General features: G+C 41.6%; 1 protein-coding gene across 2 annotated transcripts; it reads right to left on the reverse strand.

Moving 5' to 3' along the window:
- Positions 1-701: 701 nt before the first annotated feature.
- On the reverse strand, positions 702-23,148 carry C1qtnf3 (C1q and TNF related 3). Of its 2 annotated transcripts, none has more exons than XM_055601088.1 (6): positions 23,065-23,148; positions 17,550-17,661; positions 14,705-14,859; positions 11,692-11,821; positions 6,115-6,214; positions 702-3,338 (listed from the first exon to the last, which is right to left on the reverse strand). In XM_055601088.1, the coding sequence occupies exons 1-6, from the start codon at positions 23,146-23,148 to the stop codon at positions 3,179-3,181; spliced, it is 741 nt and encodes a 246-aa protein (XP_055457063.1). In that variant the 3' UTR covers positions 702-3,178. The 2 variants fall into 2 exon arrangements, with proteins under 2 accessions (XP_055457063.1, XP_055457062.1); XM_055601087.1 differs by having other exon boundaries at positions 22,846-23,148.
- Positions 23,149-25,324: the final 2,176 nt, after the last annotated feature.

Below are 25,324 nucleotides of genomic sequence, written 5' to 3' on the forward strand. Positions count from 1 at the left end.
GAAGAATATGTGTATGTATATGTATGTGTGTGTGTGTGTGTGTGTGTGTGTCCATTTCCATATATGCTTATGAAGTTTTTCTTACTGCTGTTTTTAAAGATAGGGCAAAATTTTCCTTCAAGACACTAGGTTACTGGACACTCTATGTCCTTCACACACTTAGTATCTATGATTTTTCTTATATATACATGCACAAATGTAGTGCTTTTTCCATTTATTCACTTATTCACTTATCATGATTTGTGGCTTTAACTTAAGCAGCCTGACGTAGGACAGCAAAACTTTCTCCTTCTTCTGGCACCAACTTTCTCCTTCTTCCAAATTCCATAGACTGATTTGTTACCATAATTTTAGCAGCCATAACGTTAAGACTTTATTTTCTCTCTCTCTCTCTCTTTTTTTTTAAACACAGAGCTTTCGCATTTTCCCTTAAGGGGAGGACTTCACTGGCTTCTCTTTGGCATGTCCAAATAGTCAATATCGCTGCTTTGTGTTTGGGGCCATTGTTGAGCAAAAAGGGTGTTACTTGAACATAAGGGCAGCAATGTGATATGATGACCAAGACAGCTACTAATGGGCTGGCAGCATACATCGTGTGGATATGCAGAGCAGAGGTTCATGTGGTAAAGGAGTAGGAGAGCGTGAGCGCCCATTAGCCCACTCAGAATGACATACACTTCAAAGCTTATGAAATTCTCAGGTTTTTTATTTGGTTCAGACTTTAGATAACTGCAGAAGACATCACCTCGGATAAGTGACCATTGTGTAATTAGGCCATGAGAAAAAAGCACTGTGAAACCACTGATAGTTACTTTGACCTCCCACATCTCTTAACAAATGTCCTTTCTTTACCCACTGGCATTCATTTGCAAACTTGAGATAATTTATGTCTTCCCACAGCCAAATCCGTGCACAACTCTGCCAGGATGAAAATTAGAATGTTGGCGTGAGCATAAAAAGATTGTGGGTGTGTGATGAAGACTCATCCGTTCAGATATACCCAGGTCATAAAAGGGACCCCTGAACCACTGATGTCTCAAGGACTGAAGGGATGGAGTAGCTGAGAGAGGGGTTGTGTGGAGACAGGTGACCTCGCTGTTTGCAATCTCTAAATTGTACAGCTGGTCACACTGTGAGGATAACATTTTGCTTTACATTAACTACGTGACTTTCGATTGTATGACTATTGTAACTATTAACATTAAAAATAACAAACATGTAATTAATCAGCATGTGTGTTTATTTCCACATGTTTATGCAGTTTTTCTTTCTACAGTTTTATCTAAAGCTATGCCAGACTCTTCCTCCAAGTAGGTAGTGGGTGCTCTTCGGATATGAAATCTCTTTGAACTATATGTAACAGTCAGATATCTTTTGCACTTCTGTGATTTGCCTGAGGAATTTAATCACAGCAAACCTTAACCTGTGATCCCACACAGCTCTGTGGGGAGAAGCACACACTAAATGAAAAAAAAATTTCTGCTAAGGCAAATCATGGCAAATAGCAGTTCACTTTAAAAGGGTATTATATGCAGATTCACGAAGAATTTCAACAAGCTGGTGGATAAAAAGGAGAGGGTCAAATGTTGAACTGAGCATGGTAGCCAGTGAATTAGCTAATAGGACAGTCTGCCTTGACTTTCATTTAATTTATAGGATGCTAAATTAAAAGAACTCACCATTTATAAGCCTGTGCATAAGTAAATTGTAGAAATCTAAAGTAAATTATGATTTAAAAGCCTGTGCACAAGTAATTTGTTGTACAAGTTTAAATTGTTGTAGAAAATAAATTTTCTTTATTACTTTGAAGAGCATTACTTTGAAGGCTCATTACTTTAAAGAGCATTTCTATGTGATATTTTTCAGATAATCTCACAGGTGCATTTTAAATATGATTTGACACCAGGGTAAACACGCTGCAGCAATACTTTCCTCAATGGAACACGCTTGGGTGCTGGGGATGTATGTAGAGGAGCATACGCATAGCATGTATAAGGCTTTGGAGACTTGAGCCTCAGCACTGTGTGTGTGTGTGTTCGCATCTGTGAGTGCCAACGTATGGCACATTCTGTGAAGGTGTTTTTCATGGCAAATTTAATCCTTTTTTATAGATTCTGGGGTGTGGCAAGTTAGGAAAAAAAAAAAACAACTAGCACCTTCTATAGTACTGTGGTATATTAAAAATGCTTTGTGAAGCATTAGTCAAGTATGATAATAAAGAAAATGATAGAACTCTTATTGAAAATGTTTAAGGTATGCTATTATGTATCTCTTAAATGGAATACACTAGTATTTTGCATCCATTAGTCTGCCTGTATTAAGTTTAAAGCCCATTCAACATAATGTGGTGTATATAAACATTTTGGGATAATCCCTGAATTAAAAAAAATGTGATAACATGTATACTATATCAGCTTAACCTTACCTCAGCTGGTTGTGCATGGTCGGGAGAGTGCTACTACAGTCCAGGTAACGCAATTGCAAGCTAGACATGGTAAGCCCAGTTCTGGATTATGAGAAAATCTGCAAGTCTAAGTCACTAGAAACCAATGCTAATGTACATGTTTGTTTGTTTTTAAAAGAACAGCCAATTATTTGTGGGCATTGTAAATACTTATGCTATTTAATGGTTATCTGAATGACTAAAACTTTCCTATCATTTATTCATGAATATAAGAATAGAAATGCTATTTCCCAGTATAGATTTTACAAGTGTTTCTCCTAGATAGGTTCTGGTAAGTGCTCTTATTCTTGCCCTAGTCTGGTCATAATCAGGCTACTCTCTGAAATATTGTGAAGAACAATGAACTCAAAACTTGGTTGACTCCAAAGGAGATACCACATTTAAACAGAGGACCAAAACTATGCAAATGCCTTCTTTGAGGTGAATGCTTATGTCCAACCTACATCAGATAACAATTCCTTCAGACATGTAGGGAAGAATGATGAAGCTGTGGAGTATTTCTCAAGGTCATCTGGGAAGATTTCCTTGTGGTCTATTCTTCTAAGCTCCTAAAGCATCCAACATTATTGGTATACCAGTAGAATGAGTAGCAGAATGACCAATACAACAGTTAAATACTCCATATAGAACCCCAACTTCAACATCCCTCAGATTATAACAACCCCAGCTCAGCTACAAGTCTCCCCCAAAACTAGAGCTATCCTATCTTTCTCATCACTTAGTTTCAAAGAGCAGAAAGCCTGCGAAGGTAGAGAAGCGCTGGTGGTCCCCATGGAGGGCACCGTTGCCCATTCTCAGCCAGACTTCATCCCCTTTGGCCAACTTGAGTACTGCGTGGTTGCTGGATGTATCTGATTTCCCCTTTGTTTCATAGCTGGGAAGAAAAAGAGGGACACACTACTTAGTCTCTCCAATACAAATCCAGGTCTTGAGCATATTCTGTCCATATCTTCTCCTATGCGTTAGGTATAGCCATGTGTTAACCTCTCTAAATGGCATGCAGGTGGGAAAAACATGAACCACTTCTAGAACAGTCCAATAAAACATACCTCCTCCTTTCTTTCCCCTTGCCTCTATCAACAATAATTACTATAATGGCCTTGACAGCCACTTCTAAATATCTGTGTTCTTGAAGACTACTGTGTAGAAGAGAGCGCTCTTACCCTTGCTCAAACTTCAAACAAACACCCAGGATCATCTTACCAAAACTCCCTGGATGAGGAAAAAGAAAAGCTCTACTATCTTTGAACCTTTTCATAGAATCTTTATTACAATAGTTAATTTTCTTCTTACCAATATAGAACTTGGTATTCAAGAAAGTTACTGTCAACAGCCAAAATGAAAATATATTACATTTGCTGATAGCCAGGCAGGATGAAATGTGGAGGTAAATACCATGAGCTGGAAAGATAGAGACTGATGTATGGTGGTTTCAGTGAGAACGGCCCCCATAGGTTCATATATATGAATGCCTACTGCCCAGTTGGAGGACTGTTTCAGAAGGATTGGAAAGTATAGCCTTGTTGGAGGAGACGTGTTATTGAGAGATGGCTTTGAGATTTCTAAAGTCCATGTCAGTCTCGTTCTCCCCCTACACATGCACACACACTTGCCAACTTGTGGATCAGGATGTTAGCTCTTAGCTATTGCTTCTGTTCCGTGCCCTCCTGCCTGCTGCCATGCTTTCCATCATGATCTGCATAGACTAAGCCTCTGAAATAGTAAGCAAGCCTCCAATTAAATGCCTTATTTTATAAATTGCCTTGGTCATGGTGTCTCTTCACAACAGTAAAAAAAATAGCTAAGACACCGTATTATGCTCAGAAGACATTTAGAAAAAGCATAGTAACATAGACCTGGTAAATACACACCACCTAACACAAATGATTTAAAAGAGGCAAATACTCTTTGCAGCTTATAGAAAATGTCTCTTAAAAAGATGAATTTGGAGAATAACAAACATGCTTGAGAGATAGATAGTCTAGACAACCAGGGCCCTAGCAAACCTAAACAAAACAAACAAACAAACAAAAACTTTTATACCTGGAAGAGCAGGGGGACAGGGCTGATATGTTCCCATTAGAAAATTTCATTCAGAGTCACACTCTATGTAACTCATAGATAGAAATATTGTCTTCCTAACCAAATATACTGTTTGAAAATGTCTTTTGGTAACATTTAGAAAAGGGTAAAACAACAATGGGTCACAAGAGGCTAAAACTGTCCAGAAGTGGACTGGATATGATTTGTATCACTGCCTGGAAGCAAACAGATTGGAAGCCTTGTATGTGTCTGAGGAAGCTGTTGCCAGAGACCCAGCTGGGGGTAGAAAGACTTGAGATATTTGACTCATATCTCAGATTTGCACCAACAGGAAATGGAACATAAAAAAATCACCAAGATGGACCTACTTGCCCTTTGGATGTGACTATGGAGAAAAGTAGACAAAGAAGACCCTTCCAAAGGATAGAACAGAAGCCAGAGGGAAAACCAGCTGAGGGGTTGAGTTATGAAAAGGACTATTCACCTCTGAGTTCTCGGTTTGAGCTAGTTTAGGCAATCTCCCATGGAGACCAAGATAGAGGAGTGTGTCCTATAATACAAAAGAGTAAGAGCTGGAAGAATATTTGGAAATCAAGTGCCTGATGTGGGCTGGCTATTCACCAGAATTTATTCTCTCTTTTCTATGGTTTTGATAGAAAATTCCACCACAAGCTCCTGTGTGTGAGCAGTTGGTTCCCCAGCTCGTAGAATGTTTTGGAGGGTTGTGGAATCCTTAGAAGGTAGGGCCTAGCTGGAGAGAGTAGGTAGGTTATAACGGTGTTTCCTTGAGTTCACCCCATCCTTAGATCCTTCCCACTTGGCTGTCTCTGTTTCTGGTTCAAGTGAAATGTGAGGAACCCTGCCACACACAACTCCTATAAGGAACTCTTCCATGCCTTCTTCCCTGATGTGATGGGCCGGATTCCCTCAATCTATTAGACAAAATAACCCCTCCCTTAAGTCGCTTCTTCACAGATACTTGGTCGCAGAGATGAGAAAAGCAGTCACTGCCCTCCTGGGTAGGAACCGTACTAGTTTCTTGCTGCCCTTGGATTGGTTGGGTGGGGTTAAGAACAAAGTGATTTAATCCTCGGAATACAATGCCAAGTAAATCCGTTTAATTGCACAGAGGTGCTGGCTCTCTGCATGTCCTAGCAGCAGGGCACGGTGTGGGTGTGGTGCTTTCTAAAACGCTTCACCCCAAGGATCTCTGGGTCCCAGGTGGGAAGTGTCAGAGCAGGAAGCTCAATACAGAGAAAACCTTCTAACTTAACTAGTCACCCAGCGGAAGCTGTGAAGGCTGCTAACACGCCGTGCTTCAGGCAAAGGGGGGGGGGGAAGCAGAAGAATCAGAATAGAGGGGAAAAGGGGTCAAGAAAAGGATCTGTGCGGTGGTTACGGAGAGCGCTGCCGGTAATTCGTCCATTTCATAAGTTTATATTATGGCTCTCCCCAAAAGTAGTGATAATTTGACCAAACATGGGAATTCTTGCGGAGAATAAAACTGCCGCATTAGGCTCTGTTAATCCCTTACGGCCTGTTAATCCCTCAGCTCCTCCGTGTTCTTAGACTTCTTCTGTTCCCCTGTGACAGATGACGTCACGTACCTGTACATGCTGAAGACCGTGTTGCCATTGTGCATGAGGTACACATATACCTCGTCCACGTCCTCATGCTTCATCATGCTGAAGGTGAAGAAGTACACACCTGGAAAAGGCAAGGATTTGCTCGCTCACCTGTGCAGAGAAGGTGAGGGATCTCACCCCCGCTGCTGTTATCTTCTGGGTACTGTGCCCTTTCTTCATGGCCTGCGTGCAGGAATATTCTTTCATCTGCTCACCTTCAACGTGTTTTGATTATTTTTAACTTTCCTAATGTATTTCCTGTTTATGCTTCATAAGATTGAAAAATCACTAAGAAAATGAGTCAAACATGAAATTAAAATGGACAGCTACCTCCCACAAATGTCAGCCAAGGTGATAAAATTTTGGGGCACAAAGTAAATGTTACATAGTTCTAGAGAAACAGTTCAGGTAATTTCTCACATGACCACTGTAAATCAGTAAAATAATGTTTAAATAAAAATATTCACCTCTTATTCATCCCCAATACCTTGTTACTAAAAGTATGTTCTTACTGATTTATGTGTTACAGTTTTTTAACTACTACTAGTATAAGAGAAAAAACCCAGAAATATGTACAAAAGAAAACTAACAAGACAATGGGCTATTCCTATTTCTTTTCTATGAAGAAATCAGCTCTAAGGATGCCATTATTCTTCCTCTGATGTTGAGCCAGGTCACAAAAAAACAAGTATGCTTTGTTAAGTGTCAGAGATGCGTGCTTGATGACAATCAGTGATGCCCTTTCGTACACCTGGAAATTGGGTCATGAACGAAATCAAAGACAGGTGGAAACTACAGGAATTCAGAAATAGTTTATAAGTGCTGAGTGTTTTACATTTCATAAGGTTTCATTTCACACACACATTACAATTTTCAATGCCTTCAGAAAATAAATTGATAATCAAAATGACAGGAAAATACATTAGTCTTCCTTAAAAATAATCATATTATTGATAAAAATAGATTGCAGGGACACTTTAGAAAGAGCAGACAAAGGAACCGCATGGTGAGTAGTGAAACTCTCATAACTAGAACTGCAGATGTGAATTTAAGGTGTGTGCACATGGGGCTTTCTCTGCAAAAAAAAAAAAAAAAAAAGGGAGGGGACACTCATATGCTCTGGTTTTCCAGCTTTTGTGTTGCAGTAACTGCAAACATTGTCTTTCTCTGTCTTATTGATTTTAAAAGTGGGAAAGATAATCATCAGTTTGTAATCATTGGCAAGCTTAAAAAAGTAAGCAGTAAGTATAAGGAATCAAATCATAATTGTTAGCATCACAACAGTGTCCAAGTGAGGTCAAAAATCATTTAATTCTTATGCTCTGATTGGAAAGTCATTGAATTCAGAGGGACCATTGACCTGGTATGGCTAGGCATTTGTCTGTAGCATAGATCATGGTTTCCAAAAATTGTTATAGGAAAATTAAATCCCTCAAAGCAGAAAAAAACCCACAAAAGTGACACTGGCTGATATGTAACAAAGGATTGTCTCTGTATTGCATCTGTTAGGTCAATTCTCACTTAAAGGAGATAGAATAAACCAAAGCACACATAAGAAGCATGTGTGTTAAGTTTAACATAGCCACAGCACTCTACAGAAAATGTTCTTTTCCCTATATACACCATAGAGGGGAGCAAAGAAAGAAAACTGAAATTGAAAAATGGTCAAAGTTATGCAAAACGAAGACAACTGAAGAAAATCAGTATGCTTCAAATATGTGAAGATGCTGCCTGAAGCAGCAGGGGGCTGCGCAGGGCTTCTGAGACCAGATGGAAATAGATCTCAGCTGTGCCAGGAAAAATACACTCCCTGCTGCAGGAAGTCCACTCTGAAGTACTGAAAAGATGGTCCTGGGATCAGGCCTGAAGTGGCTGCTTGCTAGAAAAAATATAGAATGCAAAAGTGTTTCTGTAGTGATAGATGCTGACATCCATTTGCCAGCAAAACCCAGACTCCTGGAAGCCAGAAACTTCAAAGGTGACTCATTAGTCTTCCTGAGAAGTATGGGGAGCTCCCCATCCCCACCCCACCTCCAGTTTAAGAATCTTGTTATGAGCCAGGCGTGGTGGCAGATGCCTGTAATCCCAGCACTCAGGAGGCAGAGGCAGGCGAATCTCTGTGAGTTTGGTGCCCAGCCTGGTCTACAAAGCGAGTCCAGGATAGCCAAGGCTACACAGAGAAACCATGTCTCGAAAAAAAATAGGTAGGTAGGTAGATAGATAGATAGATAGATAGATAGATAGATAGATAGATAGATAGATGGATAGAATCCTGTGTGTGGTGTTCGGTTGATATCCATACGAGCCTGCTGTTTTCTGAAAGAAAAGTGGATCTGGGGGAGAAGGGAGATAATATGCACAGTTGAAGTAGGGGATGAATAATTGGACATGACTCAAGAATCAAAGGGCACAGACCTGAGAGGAGTGGAAGGAGGAGAAACTACGGCAGGGATGTATCGTGTGAGAAAAGAATAAATACAAAGAATAAAAAATAAAAATAAATTTTAAAAAGGACAAAACAATCAGTCCCTTGGCAGCAAGAAGAGGCATTGAAATGCCACATGTTCAAGGTTGCCTGGGCCCCTTCCCCAACAATCTCCTGCAAATAGCTGATCTAGGAGAATCCAGTTCACTCAGTCATCAGCTACTTTTTAATAAAAAGTAGAAAGAACAGCAAGAATTACCCAATGAAGGAACTAAAAACTGGGACATTGGGGAATCCCGGTTATAGTGATTTCCCAATAGTTGTAAAACAAACAAAACACCTGACAAGAAACAACTCAAGAAGCAATAAGTCAAACACATATAAGTTTGACTTATATGTGAAATAGGAATGTAGTCTATCATGGCAGAGATGGTAGGGTACCCCCAGCATGTCATGTGACTCAGCGCCTCTGCAGAAAGACAACAGACAGGACAGGGAGCCAAATTCAAACCTCTGTGCCTGGCCTCGTGACCCACTTCCTCCAGCTACAACTCCAAAAGGTTTCACAGCCTTGCAAAAACAGTGCTGCCATCTGAAGACCAGCTGTCCAAACATGACATTACAGGAGACATTTCACATTCACTCTCCACCCTCTGTCCCAGGCCTCCCCAGGCTCATGGTCACCTCAATTTTTAAACTCTTGTTTAACAGTCCCGACTCTGATCACAAGCGCACAGCATCTTCTGAGACTCGAGACACTCTCTTAACTGTGAACCTCTGTACAGGTCAAAGCCAAGTTACATCCTGCCAGTGTGATGACACCGAGTAAATCTCCCTATTCTTAAAGGGGGATATGAGTGCAAACCAAAACCTACTAGAGCAGCACCAGACCCTCCAGCTCCCTCCCAGTGTGGGATCTGGGGGCTATGATAAAACTGTCTGCTTGTGAAGGGCCTTGGCTGCTCCCCCCCCTTCAACTCTGCTGCCTGTGGCATACATGGCTTCTCTCTTAAGGCAGATCCATTTTATTCCTGCATCCTTCCTTGCTGGACCACCCCAACTTTTATGGGAAGTCCAGCATCTCCAACATTCTAGGAACTTCACTGCAATGAGTTTCACCTTTATGGCTTCATGAATCACCCTCTCAGATCCTCCTTGTAGGGGCTCTGGTCCTATACACATTATATGACCCCAGGGATTCTATACCTTAGGCATCAGGCTAAAAAACACTCCACAACCCCTTTAATGTCTGCAAAAATCCACAAGCATGATGATGCCAACTTCTGCTGCCAGCTCAAAACATGGCCTGGTCCACCTTGCATCGCAACCACTGTCGCCTCTGTGTGCCCTTGAGGCTGATCCTGGGAAACCACTTCCCTGGGTGGCCATATGGGATCAAGAAACCTTTGCGCTTCCCTACCCTCTGGCCTTCCAAACTGCCATGGGAAACCTCCACTAAGCCCTGATGACAGCACTTTAGGGCTGCAGTTCCAAACTCTTCCACATCCCTCCTACAAACAAGCTCCAAATGCTTGAGAACCACGTGGTCAGGCTGACCGTAGCAGTGGCTCCCCTTTCCCGTACCAATTTTCTGTATTACTTTTCTCATTGCTTTGAACTAATCCTTGACAAGAAGCAACTTAGTGGAGGAACATTCACTTTGGCTTACAGCTTAGGAAAGCATGCTGTCCATTACTGCTGGGAAGGCTTGACATCATGAGACAGATGTTACATTGCCTCTGTAGTCAGGAAGCATACAGCAAGCACATAGTGAAGCCAGACCAAAAGCTCAAGACCTGTCCCCACAGTGGTCCTCCTCCTTCAGCAACACCACCCTCCTAGAGGTTCCACCACCTTCCAAACCAGAGCCACCAGTGGGGACCACGTGTTCAAACATACAAGCCTATGGTGGACATTTCTCATTCAGACCACAACACTAGTGAATTCTGAATAAACTTCAAAACCAGTGACAGTGTTGTGTCCAGTGGGTTTCTTCATTCTGGTAAACAGGTTTTAGAGACATGAAACATAGCCATTAGAAGAAGCAGACTAAAGTGAGTATGAAAACTTGGCAGTATTTTTGTAACTCTTCTATAAGTCTAAATTACTTTGAAATAATAACTAAAAGAAAACAATGGGGCTTTTCTTGTTTAGTTTTGTTTTTAGTCGGTCAACTGTTCAGACATTTCAAAGACTTTGATGACATCATAGGTGTTTCCCTTTCCTGATAAGAGGAATATGTGGCTACAGCCCTTATAGAGAGCCACCCTGCCCAGTTGATCAAACTAATAGAAATATTTTCTCTTGGACTCAGTGATTGCATCCTGGTCCTTTAGCCTACAAATGTATCAGTATGTGTTCGATTATAAAATGGCGCATGAAAGGTAATGGCAGTAGATTTATTTTAATAATAAATGGAAACAACCCAAAGGGTTAGCAACAAGAAAATAATTGGGTACATTTTTATACATTAATTATAAAAAAACAAGTAAGTCATTACATGGAAAGATTTTTAAAATATATAGCAAGTTTTTCTTTAAAAAATAAACTATATTCAGAATATAGAGTATGTTACCTTTTATTGAGTAAGATTAAATATATTTTAATAAAATTCAAAATATTTTTTATTTGCCACTCACTTGTTAATATTAAAAACAGATGAAGCATTACTTGATGTAGTGACAAAGGGATAAAGTTATAACACAGTCAAACACTGAGAATTATGTTCCAGGGACTTTGAAAATCAGATATGTCACTGCCATCTCAAGATTACTTGGTTCTATCCAAATAAAAGTTAATAATCTTTGTAATCAAGGTCACTGTTTAGGTTTTCTTTTTCTCCTTTCAGATTTTAATTCATTTACCTGGCATTCAGAGGACCAAATGAGCTGCTTGCTTTCCTTTCTCTATTCTCCCTCCCTTCTTTATTCTCACCCTTCCTCTTCTTTCCTTCCCTTCTTTGTCCCTGTCTTCCTTTCATCCATTTTCTCCTGTCCTTCCTGCCTTTCTTCCTTTTTCCTTCTTCTGCTTCCTCTTTTTCTTTTCCCTTTTATGTTAGCAGCTCTTCTTCATTTCCCTCCTTCCTTCCTTCTTCCTCCCCCCAGTGGCTTCATTCATTGACTTTTACATCTTACCTGACACAGGGGCCCCAAATCTACCAGTCATGACATCAAAGAAGTTTCCAATGTTGGTCTCAACACTGCTGAAGATAATGCCGCTGTTCTGATTGCTGAAGTGAGTCGCCAGAGAAGCCATGAATGCAATCTAAGGAGAAAGCCGGCAGTCAGTCTGTGTGCAACTTGCCTTAAAGAAAAATATTCTTATACATAGAGGCTTTTTTCAATATTATTTGTGATGGAAAGCTTGATCATAAATACCAAACAGTAGACAAAGAAGTAAAGAAATTATAGTAATTTAAAGGGTTTTATTCTGTGTGGTATTACTCTCCATTAACAGCTCTGAACACGTTTCAGAAACTACTAGTCTTTAAAAGATACTCTTTTAAATATTAAAATTCTATTATCAAGAAAAACCTAAAAATTTTGGGGTAAAATTCTCAGGCTCTAGGTATTAGATATACATTCGTATATTAAGGGATTACAGAGACTGACAATTGAACCATTTCATGTTGTTAACCTTAGGAAAGTATCTTTTCGTGCATTAATTAAAAAGTAGGCAACACAAGATTATTATGACTTAATATCAGAGTTCATTACGTGTGTCTATGTAAGTGGGGTTGTTCTGTAGTCAAACTAAGAGAAATATCTGCAAGAAAATGCATAAATGGCTATCAGGATGGCTGATCAGGTAAAGGTGCTTGCTGTTAGGCATGATGACCTGAGTTTGGCCCCCGGAACTCCCGTAATGGATGAAGGAAACCAACTGTCCGGAAGTTATCCTGTCCTTTGACCTCTGCACATATTCTTGCATATGCCTGTGTTCTAAAAATAGAATTAAAATAGCTAAAAGAGCTTTAGAACAACTCTGTCTATCAAGAAATGGCTTAACTTGCTGGAGGACATTTGAAAGTCAGTGACAATCCCTTGAAAATAAATAGGACTGAGAAGAACAAATATTTTAACATGCAAATTATGTTAAATCCCCTTCTTCACAAGCTTCCTGTTTAATTTTTACTTGACAACTTTTAAAATTAAAATATAATTTGCATTTCATTCTTCCCTCCCCACCCAACTCCTTTTTTACTTCCCTTCTCTCCTTCCCAAATTCTTCTTTTTAAATTATTGTTGTTGCATATATAACTGCACAAATAGATAAATTTAACCTGCTGAGTCCTTTTGGTGTTGGCTGTATGTGTATGTTTTCAGGAATCAACACTTGGTATTGGATAACCAATTAGGGAACTCATCCCTGAAGAAAACGAAATCTCCCTGTCAGTGGTTCATGTGCCTGAAGCTCACTGTGTAGAAGTGGAGCCTAAGAAATTCTTAGACGGATAGCTTGTCTGTCAATGTCCAGGTAGCCATATGGTTGAAGTTTTATAGGTGTATCTTTCCAGTTATTTCTAGGAGACACAAACTCACAGCAGACCTCCTGGTCCTCTGACTGTAACATTTCTGCTTCTTCCATGGTGTTCCCTGAGCCTGAGGTATGGGGGTTGGGTTGTAGATATATCAACTGGGCTGGCCACCTCACAATCAGTTGTTCTCTGCATTTCGACAAGTTGCCTTCACAAACTTCTTAAGTCTCTCTTCCAAAGAGCATTTGAAAGCAACATCCCAAATGACAGTATTGATGTGCTAAGGTAAAATGGTTAACAGATGAAATTTAATGATTGCTCAGAGTTTTCACCTTTAAATTGCCTGTTCTGTGAAAAGATCATCTACACAACCTGTGTTGCTAGTTGCCATACATTTTTGGACTGTCACAGAAAATACCTTAGCCTAGATGGCCGCCACCCTACCTGTTCATTTGTACTGGCATATGAATTCCAGTGTGCTGAAATTATTAAACAGCATTCATTAAAAAGTTACCTCCCAGGCCCCACAGTAAGGTCTAGGAACACACGGGACCTCTTATTTTACACTTCAAAAACAGGAGCCCACAAGAATGGTGCAATGTATCCAAGAGTAAACATCATCACATTTGCCCAAACACACAGCAGTTTCCTCTGATATTTCAAATAAGAACTGCTTTGTATCCCAATTCCCACAGGGCCCTTCTTGTTACCAAATTTTCTCCCAAATGCTTAACTTTAACCACAAATTGCACTTCAAGGTAGACACATTAACCATACACAACCCAAACGACAACAAAAAAACCTAGTTTTGATTATAGATATTTTTTATTAGAATTAATTTTTTAAATTTGTTTATTTCTGCTCACATGCATTGGTGTTTTGCCTGAATGAGGTTGTTGAATCCTCTAGAATTGGAGTTACAGACAGCTGTGAGCTGCCGTGTGGGTGCTGGGAATCGAACCTGGGTCCTCTGGCAAGAGCCAGTGTTCTTAACTGCTGAGCCATCTCTCCAGCCCCCATGAATCTATTTTTAAATATTCACAAAATACTAACCTAGGCTTCATTATTTTTCTGGGTGGCCTAATTTCAATATTTACAAATTTTAGATGTTGCAAGAGTTATAACTCATTATAAAAATGAGTTAAAAGTGAAATAATGAATGCATACAACTATAAATGGATGGTGGCCATATAATAGGCTTTTAAAACTTCATGCTGAGATGAACATAATATGGCCGAACAAAACTAAATAACTCAAAAATAAAATGTCCCCACTGGATAGAAAAGTCTGATGTGAAAAGTTTAAATAAAAATTTAACTACAAAATTTGATTTGGCAGAAACAATGTCAATATACAAAGATGAAATTTAGCTACATAAAGGGGCAAATTAGCAAATAAAATATAAGTAAATTCTTAGCCATTCCATTAGAACCCTCTTTTTTATGGTTGTATTTGGTCCTGTGAGAGAGTTTCATACTCAGTAAATGCCTTTTCCTAAGAATGCTCTTAACGCTGTGTCTGGCAGCATAGGCCCAGTGCAAACATCCTGTCATGTAACAAATTGAAACTGAGATTTCCTAAATGTGAGTGCATGCTCCTCTGCTGAAACCCTTTGGTCCCTGGACCCTAGTGATTAGGCAGGGTTAGAAGTCACCTGGAGAGTGGGTTACCTGTAGTTCCGGTGGCACCCCTGGGTAGCCCTTCTCTCCTTTGGGGCCATGCTGCCCTCGTTCCCCTCGAGGCCCCAGGTCACCTTTGTCTCCTTTCTCACCTTTAGCCCCTTCATGGCCAGTGGCTCCATTATTTCCATTGTTTCCATGGTTTCCTTTAAAAATCAGAAATCATAAGAAAACTAGTTGACTCCTACTGGATTTTTTTTTTTTAATGAGAAACAGACCCTTCCTTCAAAAATAGCCAAACTCAGTTGTAAAAGGAAACCATCTAAAACAATCCTGCCCATATCCATAAGGCATCAGATGAATTCTCTTTCACTGGGCTCTGAAAATAGCATTAGATAACAAGACTCCAATGCATGTTTTTACACAAAGCAAGGGATGAATAAGAGACTGTGTAGAACACTGTGTGGAACACAGTGAAGATAAAAAGAGAAAATATCCAGCAATGCTAAGATGGGTAGATTTTAGCAATGGTATATTTTATCAAATTATATATTCATAAAAACATCCTAAATGATCAATGTTATAGTAAACATCAGTGACACCTTTGGGTATAAATTTATAAATAAGTAGAGATGGCATAACACTATTTCAGTTTGGTTTATAATATATCTATGTATCATATTCATAGAGGAAAAACTAACTCTAGATATTATCCATAATTATTTATATTTTTTCCTGAATGATGAAACATGGATAATTTTGTGCTATTCTATACATTTTTCCATCTCCTTCAAATTGTCTCCCAAAGATTTGATGCAATTTTATAATTAGGAGCAAAGCTTATAACATATCATCATATTAAAGTCAAGAGTCAGGGAGTAAATTCAAAGGTTCGCTTTGTCTCCCATATGGATCCTCTGCCTCAATCTTATTTTCATACCTGCTAACCATCAGGCCATTTTGCATTGTGCTTTGTATGTTATCTTTGAAAGGCACTGGATCAGGCTTGCTGTGCTTTCAGACCAATGACCTTTGACTGTTGGATTAAAGTGTTTTGTCACAAAGGTACTTTCTAATGGTAAGCATTTAACCAGAGCCGGCTTGCCTTAGAACCTCCGAGGAAGTCAAACATGGATTTTAGAACGGTCTAAAGATCAATAGCCCTGTGAATCATTGCCTTTGATGGATGAATTAGGTTTAAGCATAGTGCAGGGTTTTGTCTTTTTTTTTTTTTTTAATAAATTTGTCTTCATAACCAGGCAATGGTTCACACACCTTTAATCCCAACACTTGGTAGGTAGAAGAGGCAGATCTCTGTGAGTCTGAAGCCAGCCTGCCCTACAGAGTGAGTTCCAGAACAGCCAGGGTTACATAAAGAAACCTTGTCTCAAAGACCAAAAATAAATAAACAAATGGGTTTATATAAGAAGTTATCTAAGAGTACAAAAAAGTTAATATTTTAATAAATATTAACATCAGTGTAGAGAACACAAGTAGACTTTGGCCAAACCCTGAGAAAAGGTCTTGTTGATGGAACTCAGTAAAAGCCTTGACAGGTTTGCGGCTCCTCAGGGTTGGGGGCAGGGAGGAAGGTGTGCCCTTTGCCTCCCAGCTCTCTATAGTAACAATCTAACAAAGCGTTGCGGAGCCTAACTGGCTGGAACAATATAACACAGAAGGCTGGCTGTGCATCTAAAGCAGCGGTTTTCAACCTGTGGGTCGCAACCCCTTTGGAGGCCAAGCGATCCTTTCACGGTGGTTTGCAAAGACCATCAGAAGTATCAGACATTTAAATTACAGCTCATAACAGTAGCCAAGTTAGTTTGAGGTAGCAACAAAAAAATAATTTTATGGCTGGGGATCACAGCATGAGGAACCGTATTAAGGGGTCACAGCATTAGAAAGGTTGAGACCCACTCATTTCTGAGGTCAGCGGGATATGACGAGCTCAAGAGCATTCATTCCCTGTGCTGTTGTGCTGTTGTGCTGTTGTATGCTGCTCGAGCCCAAAACATATCCATGAGTCTAAGTGGGGCATGGAAACAGGCTCAGAAACTACAGATTGGCAAAATTTCAGAAAAAACAACCTACACTTAAAATGACACAGAACGTTACACTACTCAGTGGGTGACAGAGGGAAGCCCAGCAAGCCTTCCTCTCTAACTTTGCTGCTACTTAATGAGGTTTAAGAACGTTACAGTGTGTTGCGTACAGTATGGCGGAAATACTGGCTGCCGTGATTTAGATAAACGTCTCCCCAGAGCCCGCAGATCAGAGGCTTGTTCCCCAGTAAGGTGCTGTCAGGAAGTGGCGAAAAGTTCCAAGGGGTGTGGTCTAGTTGGAGGTTAGAGGTCACTGAGGATGTGTGCTTTCTGCTCTCTCACTTCCTGCCTGTCATGAGAGGCGTGGCTTCACTCCACCACAGCTCCCACATCATGAGGTGCTGCCTCACTACAGGTCCAAAAGTAGTCAGCCAGCCATGACAGAAACCTCTAGACCCATGAGCAAAAGAAGCCTCTTCTGCATATAAGTTGATTGTCTCAGGTATTTGCAACAGTGACAGAAGGTGATTGGTACATAGGTGCTAAGATGGGTCTCAGTTCCCAGCAAGTGATTCAGTCCACGGGTGGTGAAGAGCCTCCCTCCCCTCCCTTGAGTCTCCGTGTGCGTGCATTCCTGAAGCCTTTTAGATTCTTGGAGTAGTAGAGAGAATAAACACCAGAGAGTAGGTGTTCCATCTGAACTGACCTAAAGAACCCAACTGCCTGGCCAGGTTCTTCATCTCCGCATTTCCCATGCGTGCCCAGTGTACATTAACCCGTTTTTGTTTTACTCTTGGCTCCTATTTTTGACACAGTCTGCTACCGAAATTGCAGTGAAACTTGTGTGTCCTTACCTGGAATGCCAGGAGGGCCTGGAGGTCCAGGGGGGCCTTGGTAACCACGGAAGCCATAATCTCCATGACAACACTTGCTGCAGTCTGGGGGCAGTCCTCCCGCTTGTGGAGACTTAAAAACAACGAGAAAAGAAACTTCAGGTAAAGATATTTGTTAGCACTTAAGAATTTTTAACTCCCTCTGGCTTTTATCCTTAAGTTTTAACTTCATTCAGCTCACAATCACATCAGAAAAGACAGTGAGGGACAGGGGGAGTATCTGTGGTATGGAGGCCAGGGTGTAGTTAATTCCGCAGCCCTTGTGCCTTGGGGTGGGGTGAGGGCCAGCCGAACAGAGAAAGGGCAGCAGTCTTGGGCAGTGTCTGCCCATGTCAGCTTCTGACAACAAAAGGAGAGTCTCATTCAGAAGAGGTCCCAGAAGCCTCTTCTCTCCCTCAGTATTCAGAAGTGGTGCAGTTAGACTAAGGTACTGCTTAGAGCAAACACACCACCTAAGCACGGCATTCCTGACCCTGGCTTACAAGGTCTTGGAAACTCTGACTGTATTGCCACTTTGTCAGACCTCCAGGCACACAGATTGCTGAAGAAGCAAGTTATTCTTTAGTCTGTACAGTTGCTCATTTATCTTTCTAATCGGAACATGGAAATATGTTATCCTACACAACAGCTGTTTTGAGATGTGCACGTGCGTCCTTGTGGAATGGCTGGTTAACATATGCGTCACCTCTTTTGGTTTCCTTTGATGAGTGCATTCAAAATCTCTCTCTTGGCAGTTTCCAAAAATACAAACACACTGCTATTAACTTCGTTTGTCTAATAGATTTTTATTATCTACACATTGAGTAATTTCAACTACCTTGTAAGAATCTAACATTTCACACATTCCTCTCCTAAATTTCAAGTGATTATCTTCCTGTGAGAACTACTATTTAATGAGCGCAAGTGAGAACTAAGCATGCTGAGCTGTGACTTCCAGTGAAATGCTTATTCATACAAAGATAAGATTCTAAAGTGTGAGCTTACTGTGAAGGAACTGAAGACCTGGAGGACTGACTGGAGGGGGAGTCAGAACTTGGAAAATCTGGATTCTCGTCTCCACTGGCAACTTGCCTTTTAATTGTGTCATGCAAAATACTTGCGGAAACTTTCCTAGACACAAGTTATAATTCAACAGTTTTAAAAACAACATGCTGTTGCTAAGGGGCTCATTGTAAAAAAGAAAAGGAGGGAGAAATGGAGTGGGCAGAACAGAGGACAGAGTTAGGGAGCCATGGAGAAAAAGGAGGAAGAGCGAAGAACTTAAAATTTTCGTCTTCTCCTCCACTAGACACCCTTCAAGGAGAACACTGGGCGAAGGCTTTGCGTTTCTGCACATTGACACCTTACTTTTGGTGGTTGGTCTTACCGGCTTGGTCACTGTCCTCCCTTTTCTTTAAAGTTTTCCCTAAAATTATTGAGGGACTAGCCCAGCCTGGCCACACCTTCTGCCGCCACAGCACAGAAAGCAGTGTTGAGGGATCAAGAGCTATAGCTGGAGAAAACTCTTAGCCTTAAGTCTGCCATACCTGTCCGCAGACAAGTATAAATGTATAATGGCTAAGGGGGAAAAAATAACTAACACGCATGGTCAAAGATGAAAAGAGACTTGGAAATCAAACACTGCAGCCAGCCCCACCCACCACACATCTGAGAAGGGTCCTCATTATCTCCTGGAATGCTTCTCTAATGTGAAATACAGCTTCCAAACCCCAGGAAATTCTGAGTTTGGCCAGTGATAGATTTCATGGATAGAGGGCAGGGGATCCTTGTGTCAGAACAGAATGGAAATACTGAGATGCTTAGAGCTGTTAGAATAGTCACTGCAGTGGGGCAGTGTCCCTGCTCAGTTCTGTGTGGCCTAAGAAGAGTTCACTGCCCCCATATGTCAGTTTGAATTGGCCCGGAATTTTCTTTCCAGCTCTAACATGCAAGCAAAGATCCTATTTCGTTTAACTTCCAGTAATAATTTTGAGAGAACTTTAATTTTCGAAATGCTTACACTTTTATTACATTTATTCCTTTCTTGTATGTTCAGGACGTGTGATGTGTCATGTAGTGGCCAGAGGACAGATATGTGGGTCCCAGGTAGTCAAGCTTAGATCATCAGGCCTTGGCGACAAGCGCATCTGGCTGCTGAGCCAGCTCAGATAAGAGCCTTGACACTTGCAGTTTCAAATGATGAGTATCTGAACACATGGAGGTGGCGCTCCTAGTTCTCTCAACCCTCGAGCTGCCAAGAATGAATGGGTTCTGTGCACTATCTGGGGTAACTCGAGGAGCACAGAGCTGCCACCAATGCAACAGACTTCTGTTTCTTCTAGCTGGGTGCTTCCCAGGTGACTCCCATGACATTTCATCACGTGTCCTTTCCTCTGGCCTTACAGTCTAGTTCAGAGAAACAAGCGGGGGGGGGGGGGGGGGTGTGTATAGTGTAGGTGTGTTCTCATGTTTAGTGTCCTTCCTCTGCCATTATTTTGTAAGAAAGTCATTGAATCTGAAGCTTGTTCTTTAGCTAGGCTGGCCCCAGTGGACATCAGGGATCTGATGCCAGTCTCAGCAGACTTCCTTCCACCCCCAGCACTGGGTTACAGGCACACAACCACAGCTGGCTCTTTAGTGCTGAGAATCTGTACTCAGGTCCAACACCTGCACAGGGCTCTGACTGAGCCATTTCTCCAGCCCTTTCCTTAGGCTTTTGATGGACTCGGAAGTTGGACAGGATGTGGTTTAGATATTTTATTCTCACTAAGGAAGAATATACATATGGGAAGCCATTCTCCATGACCTGTTAAATTTGTCACCCTCCTTCCCAAATCAGGTAGTGGAAGCATGTGTCTGTAAGACAAGCTCCGCCACTTGGGAAAGGAAAGCTGGAGGCAAAACTGAGTTCTGTTATTAATTGCTAGAGGAAAATAATCCAGAATTCCTTTCTTGGGGAAACGAGATATCAAGAAGAGAAGGGAAGTAGGAAGAGGAGTGAGACTGTGATGGAAAAAAAAAAAAGCCAGAGAAAGAGAATATAGACATGTAGATCTCTTCCAGTTCCAGCCTACCATGGACTCTGTAGCCAGTCCCTTTCCTGGTACGTGAATCTCATTACCTCACTGCCTCGCTATAAAAGACAGAACTTTCTGGAGCAAGGTTAGGTCATCCTCTAGTTGAGAGTCCTCCCTTGCTGGACACTCAGATCATCTGCAGCCTCCCCATCCAGCACAGGGACCAGCCACACACAGCTGCCCATGGGCTCCCTCAGTCTTCGGTGTAGCACAGGTTTTTATCTGCTGCTCTCTAAGCCTCTCAGGGAGACAGCCATCTTTTTGTCTCCTTTACTGACTTTCTTTATTATATTATTAAGACCCAGTGACCAACACTCTCCTTGTTTCCTGTGTACCTTGACCTTGTTTGTCATGCAGAATTTCATCAAACTTAAGCTAGTAAATTAACAAAAAAAAGACTGGGTGAATATGGGAAAGGTACAATGATTATCATAATGAAAGATTACTTTGTATGGTAATTTTAAAAGTTAATAAAAATGGAAATAAACAAAAAGAGATTGAAGAAAATAAATGAAGGAGTGAGTGAACAAATGAATGAATGAATGAACGAACAAATACTGAAAATTTTGTTTCTAATCAAGCACTTGAGGTGGCTTGGGATTTTTATGATCTTGCTCCCCACCCTACAGCCTGGAAAAAGTAGAAGTTGAGAAATGCTTTGGGAGGAATTGACGAGGAAAAGGAGAATTAACATAAAGAGGAAGATGGGAATAGCAGGGAGAGAAGGAAAATGTCTCATGATCCCAAATTCAGCCTTTGGGTCGGTATCCACTTGTAGAGGAATGGTACTGAAAGCTTCCAAGATGCTAATGGGTCTGAGTCTCCTGAGTGAGTCTTCACCTGAAGATGCTTCAGAAATTTAAAGCTAGAAGACTAGAAAATGGAATGGAGCAGAACCTGAAATGGGATATCAGCAGCCTGGCTGGTGTTGGTTACCAGGAAATAATCAAAGACGACCTATAGCACCCCCACTGGACAGCCAAGAAAGACACAGTCCAGAAAGCTGGAAAGCCCAGATCAAGGATTGGACACAAGTTAAATTACTTCACCACTAAAGCAAACACCCTTAGACAGAAGACAGTCTCTGAAAGAAACATTCCTTTTACATCTGCCCTGGACAAAAGCCCCATGGAGCGACTTGAAAACTGCACCTTGTGGTTCAATTACATTTCTCAGGCTTACTCCTGTTGCGTTGAGTCTGTGTGGGATCCTAGTCTGACCATAGGGCCAGATAATCAACTGAGACTTCTCAGTCTACGGACAAGGGTGAGGAATGAAGTTAGATGGCAACTATATGAAGAGAAGTTCCAGAGGCTCTATAAAGCGTGCAGCCTATGGGTTCTTGTGGTAATGTGCACTGCTTCAAAGATGATGTATTCAAAGAAATCCTTCTCCCCATTCCATTTCATGTCAGCATTTTTCATGCTTGATCGCTAAGCACAAATAAGTTTCTTCCGCCTTTTATTGCTGCTTTTCATTAAATTGAGGTTTGCTCATTTGCAATTTGCTACACCAAAACCTTTACTTGTTCTATGTTACCCAAGAGAGTTAAAGGAGTGTCCTCAGATGCTGAGCTTATGCCCCAACGAATAAATCAAGTTCTGTCATCAGGAAACAGACTGTAATTTAAATATGCAATCTTCTTTGTTTGTTTGTTTTCTTTCCTTTTAATGCCTTAATGTCTTTAAAAAAAGTCAAGCAAGAAGTCTTAGCAATCTAGACAGCTACAAAACAAATAAACAGAACTGGAGGGAAATGTTACAAATCAAAGTAAAGCAGGCTTAACTGTTTTTGGCAGAGGCAAAGGGCAGCTTCTCCCTGTTGGGGAGTATTAAAAAGAATCCAATTCTCTTGGGCTCAGCAAGTAATTATTTACAGCAAAGCATCTATCCACATGGGTCAGCCCTCCTTTCTGCATCAGCAATCAGCAGAGCAATTAAAAAAAAAATCAAGTCCCAACACAAAAGAAAGCTGACTCATCCGGCCCCGTGTTCTCATGGGGCAGTGCTGTGGCCACTCTGTCCCAGCACATCATGCCAGCGACTAGGAGTCCCTGTTGAATCCCAGAACAACACAGAGTCACCCCCCCAAACAGCTCAACAAACTGTTCACAAGCACTGATCCTAAGAGTCTTAGTTAAAACAACAGCAACAACCATCATGAAGTTTTCAAAGAAACCCTTAGAAGAGAATTCAGAGTACCTGGCCCCAGAACGGGTTGATCTGGGCTAGGTCCTCTACCTCAGGGTGCGGAAGCTCATCTGGTCTCAGGGGTTTTAGGTCTGTAGAAGTGTTATTATCCACAGTCCCAGTTTTAGCATGGCTCCGCTCTCTCACTTTCTCCCTCCTGGAGCCGCTACGGCCAGTCTGCTGGTGGCTCTGCACTATCCTGGCCACCGCTTTATTAGCTCTTCTGCTCACCTCCATGTATTCATCTTGACACAGGCAAAATGGGAGGAAAAGCAAAGCCAGCAGGTGCCACCAGATGAGTTGCCTCCTGAGCATGGCTCACGACGGAGGGACAGAGTCTCCCTGGGAAGCTGAAGGGGGCTGTGTAGTTGCCGTGGTTGCTTCGGGCAAATGCCAGGTCTGGAGATGAGAGCTGCAGCCAGCCGGGTGGTTTTATACTTTCGGTGTGTAATAAATAAGGCTGCAGGCATGGCCGAGTGACAGCAGCCCTCCTCCTAGACGAAACAGCCCCATTCATCACATTCCTGCACAACAGGCAAGACAGTCTGTGTGCACGGCATCCAGTTGGTGGGGCTCAAAAATGTCACACCTTGGCATGGTATTTTTTTTTCTTTTTTTTTTTTGTATAAGAGTGAAGAAAATGTACACAACCAGCTGGAAACAGAGTGCGTGTGTCTAGTGGTTTGCTTTCGTGATTAGACATGGAAAGGCTGTGCAGTTGTGGTCTCAAATGACTTTTGGAAAAACCTACCCTCGAGCTTGCCAGGGAATTCAGCTCAGCTGTATCAGTTCCTGCAATCACAGCAAGGTCCCATTCAGCTCGATGGAGAGAGGTCTTTCTCTGCACAGTACAGTTTGCAGTTTCCTACTTTGGTCCACTGCAAGCAACATTCTCTCTTCCGGATAGCAGCAGCAGCCTTCAGTCGTTAGATGGGGAAATACCAACCTCAGTGCAGGGGCAAAGGCTGAGGTGTTTCCCTAGGCCAAGCTTTCTCTTCTTTTCCCTTGCATCTCTAAGAGCCAATGGTAAAAACCACGTTATCTAAGTCCTTGCTAGGTGGAAATACAGCCTACTTTTTTTTTTGTTGTTGTTAAAAGACATTCTCCTCTGGCTGATCTCTACCTATGGAATCTTGCTGAAAAATAAAACAAAGAGACATGGGAAACACCAAACCAAATTTACTCTTCTAAAAAGCTCAAGGTAGAGAGAATTATCATTTATTACAGTTCCTATGCTTTGAATGATTGAACCAGAGAACGAATGGACGTTCCTAATCTCTTTGCGGCAGTAAATTTAGAGGACTGATAGCGTTGCTTTTATTTACAGATCACTCTATCTGTTACTGCTCAGGGGGCTGCTGGCCCTCCCAGCTTGCAACTTGCTGCAATCCTGGACTCTTAAAGACTATGAGAGGGCTAGCATCTGATTGTGGGTGCTCACAGGAGGATCTAGAAGACAGTCAAGATTTAGAGAGAAGCCAAGGTTGCAAACCGAGCAGCCAGAAGGAATGAGGGAGGAACCTCCATTTCTGTCCATTTTCAGCAAAGGGGCTTGAGGACCAAATGCTGCCCCTGAACTGACCAAGCTGGAAAAATACCACCTTAGCCACCCACTCCTGACACTCATCATTTGCCCAACTGCCTCAAGAATCCAAATGAATCCAAAGAAAGTATTGGAGGCCAGTGATGGGGCTTTCCCATGAAATAAAACTTCCTCAATCACAATAGGGGGTTATGGGTCATGATTACTCAAAGCAGGCAGTTCTCACCTCCTGGGAAGCGATACCTCAGTTCACCAGTGTGCTAGAGTATCTCATATGTCTGCCATGGAGGCTTCTTTAAGACCACACATGCTTCAGAATTCCCTTCACTGACCTGGAGGCAGTCCTGGAGGACCACGGCCTGTCTGGGGACACATCAGTGGTGAAGGCTCAACTGTGGGTAAGAAGAATAGCCCAGGACAGTGTCTCAGTGGGATGCTACAACCTCAGAGAGACCTGGAAAAAATGTGATAAGACAAATAGGAGTTGTGAAAACTAGGTCATCTGACTCACTGATGTTCTAAAAGCTGTACCTAGCCTTCTCCATCAGGCTTGCACTGTCTGTTCCTTTGTTAATCATCCTCTCTTGACTTCCAGCCACATCAAACCCCTCATTACTGTTTCATTTCTGCCATCCATTCTGGTAGTTCTCAAACCTAGCTGCCCATTAAAATAAACCAGTGCCATGGTCTCACATCAGAACATTCAGTCACAATCTCCAGGACACTGGGGTATGAGGAGCTCTCAGGAGTCTCCCCCAAGATGAGTGAGGGCTAGGAGTCATTGATCCACACTCTTGTCAAGTTGAGAGGAATAAATTATCATGGCATGATTTGTCGATACCACATGCCGGCCAGTGGTTTAGTTCACTGACTTCTCTCAGCAAACCTATCTTCTCCATTTTATAGAGCAAAAATTAGAAGCTCACAGAGATAAAGTCAGTTGTTTAG

This window comes from Psammomys obesus, unplaced genomic scaffold (assembly GCF_907164565.1).
Source record: "Psammomys obesus unplaced genomic scaffold, mPsaObe1.curated_primary_1811, whole genome shotgun sequence".
In the NCBI taxonomy this organism is placed as follows: Eukaryota; Metazoa; Chordata; class Mammalia; order Rodentia; family Muridae; genus Psammomys; species Psammomys obesus.